The sequence below is a fragment of the Amphimedon queenslandica genome, unplaced genomic scaffold (assembly GCF_000090795.2).
Source record: "Amphimedon queenslandica unplaced genomic scaffold, v1.1 AMPQUscaffold_12727, whole genome shotgun sequence".
NCBI lineage: Eukaryota > Metazoa > Porifera > Demospongiae > Haplosclerida > Niphatidae > Amphimedon > Amphimedon queenslandica.
In genome coordinates, this window is record NW_003547037.1 from 27181 (window position 1) to 33740 (window position 6560).

A 6560-nucleotide genomic window follows, 5' to 3' on the forward strand; every position below is an offset into this window, starting at 1 on the left:
ATTTCTTGATACATATTGATCACCGTATGCTGTGTAGAAAGTTTGCGTCGATTCAGAGCTCGACTTTTCAAGTTACGGCCATCTTAAAAAACTCTAAAATTCTGAAAAGTACCCAAGGCTATAGCCCATGGTTTTTCCAAAAGATGGTTCCAAAATTATCCAAAATTTTTATTGCATTTTCTAATACATATTGATGCTTTTATGCTGTGCAGAAAGTTTGAGCTGATTCTGAACTTAACCTTTTAAGTTACAGCCATTTAAAACTTCAATTTTAGATTTATAGGGACAAGAATGGCTATAAAATGTAATTGCTACAAAATGCTATTGCTACATGTACATATTATGAATGTACTTAATTAAATGTATTTCTTACTCAATTGTTGGAGACTTTGCTTGATCAGGGGCGGATCCAGGATTTTGCAAATGGGGGGGGGGGTTGAGAGATAAAATGGCGCACGAAGCGCGCTGAAATTTTGGCCACGCCCCTTTTCGGCACTATTTTGTGGTTAAAATCACGTGAAAATCAACTTTTCTACCATTTTTGGAGCTCATTCTTTGTTAATTATATTCATTAACCACAGTAATGTTGCTATATAAACTAGGTGGTTAGCACTTTCACCACTGTTGCAACAATAAAAACATTAAAATTTTTTTGAGTTAGAATGTTTTGGGGGGGTTGCAACCCTACAAACCCCCCCCTAGATCCGCCCCTGTTGATGGGACGGAACTTTGACACATTTCATTAATTTCATTTTTAATTTTCATCTTCTCATTCTCAATTTCTATGATATGACATTAGGATGAGTAGTTATATAGAGAGGTGAGTGGAGAGAGAAGGGGAGAGAGAGTTGCTGTCATACAATTATAAAACACAAATAGTTAATTAACTACTTCCATAAATTAAAGGATAATAGGATTGCCATTTTCCTTTTGTCTCCAGAGTTCCTCAGTTTCTCGTTTCCCAAAATCATAACTCTTGAGTTGATCTGTACCTAAAAATGAAGAGAAATTGAGAATAAAAATTTAATTAATGCTAGTCTACATCAGTTCACATAATAACATAAACTCACTTTTTTGGTGTATTGTAGGGTTTTGATACTTTTCAGATTGTATCAATGCTGTAATCAGGCTGGATTCATTGATTTTGTGTGCTGTGTTGTGTACATGCTCTTGCTATGCTCTTGCATGCATATGCCGACCCAGCCCCACCTTTGTAACTACATGACCACGTGCCACACCTCTTTTGACCCCACCCTAAAAAGTAGACAGAGCAGCAAAACTAAAAAAGTAAAGGAGAGAGAAGGTCGTTGTTGTTCGGTTTTAGTCTTGTTCTGAGGATCTGGCCTTGAGGCAGCTTCTTTAATTGAACTATGGCCGCTAGCCAAACCTGTTTAGGTAAAGTTGATTCGAGTTGATTGATGATGTGAAATCAGCCATTTTACTTTTGACCTAGATATTAGTGACTTGGATTATGTTCTTTGTTTATTGGAGAAATGTTGCTTCCCAGAAACAAAATGGTATAATTTTGGACTGAGACTAGGACTAAGGAAGAATACACTGGACATCATTGAAGCACAGCATCGTGGTGATGTGCCTCGCTGTATGACAGAGTGCCTCTCCCAATGGTTAGGTAGAGCTGGCAATGTTGACAGTAGAGGAGGAGCCAACTTGGACTCACTGTCAGATGCTCTAGGATCTATGAATGAAACTGCTGTCGCTGAGAAGTTAAGTGAGTCAACCATAACTGTATGTAACTATAATCATTGTATTTTCTATCATAGAACATCAGGTTCTTATTAATATTTTTAATAATCGTCATACTGTCCTGTCTCAGTCTCTTTGTGATCCTTTTGCTTTATCTCAGTTACTTTATGGCGAACATATGTTAACACAAGAAGCAGTTAGTAGAGTGGTGTCAGCTAGTCCCTCTATTCCTAATCAACGTGAGGCTCTATTAACTGGTGTCAAAGAAGCTGTTCAAACTGATCCCAACAGTTTACATACATTTGCTAATGTATTGTGTACAATCAGTACTAATGTATCACTGGGACAAGCTATACTGGATGATATTAGTGAGTATCATAATGTAATCACTGCATCTTTTCCTGTAATTAAATTCATAGTTGATTCCTATTACATAGATGAAGCTGATGTGGGTGGCCACTATTATTCATTATTGTTAATGAATTTATTCAGTTATGAGGTGATATGTGCATGTGCATGTAGGTGGAAACATGAATGTAGTCTATTTAGTCCCACATAGCTATAGTCGGTTCAAGTTGAGTTGCCCAAGTACCACCCCTTATAACTTTTTTATTACTAATGCTAGCAACCTGAAACTTGGTATAGTTGCATAACAGGTTCTTCCGAAAATCTGTACCAATTTTTGAATCTCTAGGTATTCTGGAAGGTTCTGAATAGGTTCTTCTGCTCTAGTTCAAAGGGAGCTGCCATGATAAATCATTACGTTCACGCTACATCACAGTCGTGAATATCATTTGCATTTCATTATTATTATTTATAAAATAGAAGCAAACAGATAAGGTCGTCTAGAGAAGCTGGTATTCAACTAGCAGATCTTGCTACTGGAACCATACTGCTATATCCATCTACAGCCTTCTTGATTCTAGTTATTCTTCATCACCCTCAACCTAGGTTGCTATCTTTTGTATCCGAGGTCTTTGTCAGCTTTATAACAGAAAAAGTGATAATTATCCATAGCAAGGATAAAAAAGGCAGCAAAATGTCTTAAAGGTAAAGAAACGCTCAAGAAAAGAGCTTGCTTGCACAGTGCCACCATTTTTAGGTGTGGCTACTAATGATGTTTTGATGATGCAAAATTTGATTTATTTCCTTTGCCAACTCAACTTGAACCGACTATAATGTCTAATTGGGGCGAGCCTGAGCTTGCCCCACTCTAGCTATACTCTCAGTCATACCCCGTCTGTCCTCATACATCACCCCTATTTATGCGTATATACGGTAGATCCATGCATTACCAATGCAATATTCAATTTTTCATTGAAAGTGGGAGTGGTCAATTAAAAAATAACATGATAACCAACACACAGGAAAAAATCTAGCAGCAATATAAGACAGTCTAGGCAGGTACACTGCCCAAAGACTTCTCCAGCAGCTAGAAAATGGCTTTGGATTCAATTAAAAGCTATGAAGCTCGATGCAATTGCTATAGAAACTGTAAAAGTCAATCAAGCTTCTTCTCATCTTATGTTATTTGATAATATTACATCTAAAGCTAAGTAAATCAGCTTTACAGACATATTTAGGCAAGAAATATGTATGTTGAACTAGGAGACTAAAGGCTACTTAAAGTAGTCATGATCTAAAGTGATTTCATAAGCAACTATCATCATGTATGCATGCTATGCCTGACTCATGAGACATGCTTTGAAATCAAAAGATGGACAGATCCAGTGCCGTGTAATTGCTTTGCTAGCTTAGGCTTGCCCCTTAATGCTCTACATTCTTCTAGTTAATGACAATTGTTTGTTTATATTATGTGTTAGGTAAGTATTTTCCTACTCCTGAAGTGGGTGTGGTTCCTGAGACTATTAAAGATCATGATGTAGTTCCACAAGGTAATAATTATTAATTAATTGATTGTGCATTCATTAATATCTATAGATAATACAAATACTGCCAATGAAACGAGCACTACACAATCTGGTATGTATTAAGCATTCATGTAGAGCCAAAATTGCTTAATTATCAATTTTTAATTCATAGTCACATCTAGTCCTTCTGATGGAGCAGCTGCTAGTAATTCATCTTTACAACCTTTATCACCTCAAAGTATATACACCTTTGACATACTACAGAATTAATGAAATGATACCTTTTACTGTAGCTGAAGTACATGTTCCTGTTTTAAAAAAGTTACGGGGGGACTTTAGGTCAATGAGAATGTCTTTTGGAAGAATGATTTACAAAGTTAAAAAGATTATTAAGCAAAAATCACCTCCTTTAGAAGAAATGAAGGAACTAATTTCTTGTTGTAGTACAGATCTTAGACAAAAAGCTGAGCAATGTACTGATGCTTCTGGTATTCTACGTCTAATTCAAAATGAGTGTTCACTGACTGATATTGCACTCCTTCATAGTGTAGTGGAAGAACTGAACATCACTGAAGCAGATGAACGTATTAAAGCGTATAAAACAGAGTTAAAGGAATTTTGTGAATCACTATCCATTACTCTTTGTTTGAAGGAAAGATTTGCTCCCATTCATCATCTTCAATGCCAGACAGGTACTTTTATCTTTGACTGGAAGCCTGAGGAGCATTTACTCAATGATATCAGTGAGCTTCTTGCAGAAGCATCTGGTAAGCTTTTGAAGATTAAATATATAGAGCCTTCAGAATCAATATGCGTCACTTGCTCCTTTCCCTTCTCTAATGTTGGGTTTACTGTATTGAGGATGATAGAGAATATTCATATACTAATGGGACAAGGATTAAAGAAACTGACTATTGGTAACTTAACATTATGGAGGAGACGAGATGTTAGACAAAAGGTACATAATATGAATAATTGAATATTGTTTTATGAATATTGTATTGTATAGGAACTAAAAGAAAAGGATCAAGACTTACTACAACACACTGAGGTCAGTTAATATAATCATTCCTTTTATTAGTTACATTATTGTACCTGTGCAATGTAACAATTGATCAGTTGATTTTTATGTGTTAATTATACATGTATGTGCAGGTTATTTCTTATATTATACTCGAAGAAGCTGAATATAAACTAAGAGATACTATCAGTAGCAAAGAGAAGGTATGTCATACTACCAGACTGTGCAATGTAATATTATTTGTATGTATAGGAGACTATTGAATTGAAGCAAGAAATGTCAATGGCTCAAGTAACTGAGGTAAGAAATTTAATCTAAAATTGATGTACTGTATTTTATTTAATGCTTTAATTATTAGGAGGAACCATTAACTGTTCAAAGTGACACTGAGTCAAATAAAGAAGTTGAGGTATATCTCACTAGTTTGCATTAATTATAATAATTATTAATAGGAAGAACCACTTTATGAAGAGTTGACTGTATTGAGGTCTCAGTTTAATGAGATACAAAAAGAAAACAAAGAATTGTCAGCCAAATTATCAAAAATGAAAGTTGAGTATTTGAGATCATTTACTAGTAATACTGATTCAGGTTAGAGTAGTTTTATTAATTATACTAATAATTATATAATTAATTAAAGCTGCTAGCAAATTTAGAAGAGAGATGTCTTTTGAAATTGATGACTGCAAATTTCATCTTAACGCAATGACAAGGCCAGACTATCAGCCATTAGTAGATAATAAAAGAATAATAGAGAAATTACAAGAAAGAATAACATTAATGAATATGGAACTATTGACTAAAAGAGAACACAATGATAAGATTATAAAAGATATTAAAGGTTTTATTGATGATGTGTGTCATCATTTGACTGTTGATATTTGGATAGATCATTGGAAAGAGATTGAGGAGAAAAGACAGAGAGAAAATAAACAAAAAATTGAAGAAGAAATATTTGAAGTAAGAGTGAGACAGTCAATATTATAGTATTCATCTACTTACTTTTATTTTCTATAGTTCTCATTATATTGTAATCATCCTGTTACCGGTGAATTAATGGAGTCATTACTTAAAGTTCATAATGATGAATTACTACCCAGTGTACTGGATAAAGCTTATGAGGTTTATTGATCTATTATGTGTATATCTGTTTATTCTTTCATTTTTGTTCATTTCTCCTTATCAGTTAATGGAATTAGCTCCTCATATTCCTATTGAGAGATGTCGTTTAGTTGAATATAATCATTGGTCTGAAGTAATGGATCAATCCTTTGATCTTGATGAGGTAATTGTTATCTATCCTATTGTTACAATTATCTTATTATTAAATTTAGTTTCAACATCAAACTATTGGACAGATTGTAGGTAGGACTGGATTTTATTGCTTATTCTTAGAAACTCATAAAGAAAATGAAACCTTTAAGAAATACAATTATGGAGGTAGGTGTGGTTTGTTACCATGACAACACATTTGATTACATGTACATGTGTTTGATGGTGTAGGTGTTAATCTAAAGGTATCAGTGGTTGATCTGTCAACTGGTGAAGTAGGACCAGCTAAACTAGTGAGAGGAGAGCTAGGTTGGACTGTTGAAGAATTAAAACAACATATAGGAGAAGTAAGAGGAAGGAAATTCTGTCATTTATATTGATGGAAATTCTGTCATTTATATATTGATTTCCTTCCATCATTTCTTTATTTAGGTATTTATTATCAAATCATCATGTATGAGAATAGTAAAGGAGGAGGAGAATTACTCGAGTAATACTTCAGTCCTTGATATTAGTGTTGTAATATGTATGACATATGTGTACATGTAATTAGTAGGTTGTGTATTTTGTGTTAATTAGTATTTACGTAAACATATGCTTTTAATTAATGTATGATCTCATGTTCCTATGGCCTTATGCCCTCTTTTGTGTCACGTACAATGAGCTGGACAGCTCTGTCCAGCTCATGAGGA

The 6560-nt window shown here is 34.2% G+C and overlaps 1 protein-coding gene and 1 long non-coding RNA gene across 2 annotated transcripts; one reads left to right on the top strand and one right to left on the bottom strand.

Moving 5' to 3' along the window:
- Nucleotides 1–922: 922 nt before the first annotated feature.
- Nucleotides 923–1195, bottom strand: LOC109586969 (uncharacterized). Its single transcript, XR_002187328.1, has 2 exons — nt 1071–1195; nt 923–992 (listed from the first exon to the last, which is right to left on the bottom strand). It is a non-coding gene; the product is annotated as an uncharacterized LOC109586969 (long non-coding RNA).
- A 175-nt stretch (nt 1196–1370) lies between these two features.
- Nucleotides 1371–6480, top strand: LOC100639420 (uncharacterized). Its single transcript, XM_020003178.1, has 19 exons — nt 1371–1395; nt 1454–1625; nt 2032–2072; nt 3528–3599; nt 3646–3687; nt 3748–3813; nt 3869–4533; nt 4585–4626; nt 4731–4799; nt 4849–4896; nt 4955–5005; nt 5049–5187; nt 5237–5437; nt 5486–5556; nt 5614–5718; nt 5783–5881; nt 5931–6036; nt 6100–6215; nt 6301–6480. The coding sequence occupies exons 1-19, from the start codon at nt 1371–1373 to the stop codon at nt 6415–6417; spliced, it is 2247 nt and encodes a 748-aa protein (XP_019858737.1). The 3' UTR covers nt 6418–6480.
- Nucleotides 6481–6560: the final 80 nt, after the last annotated feature.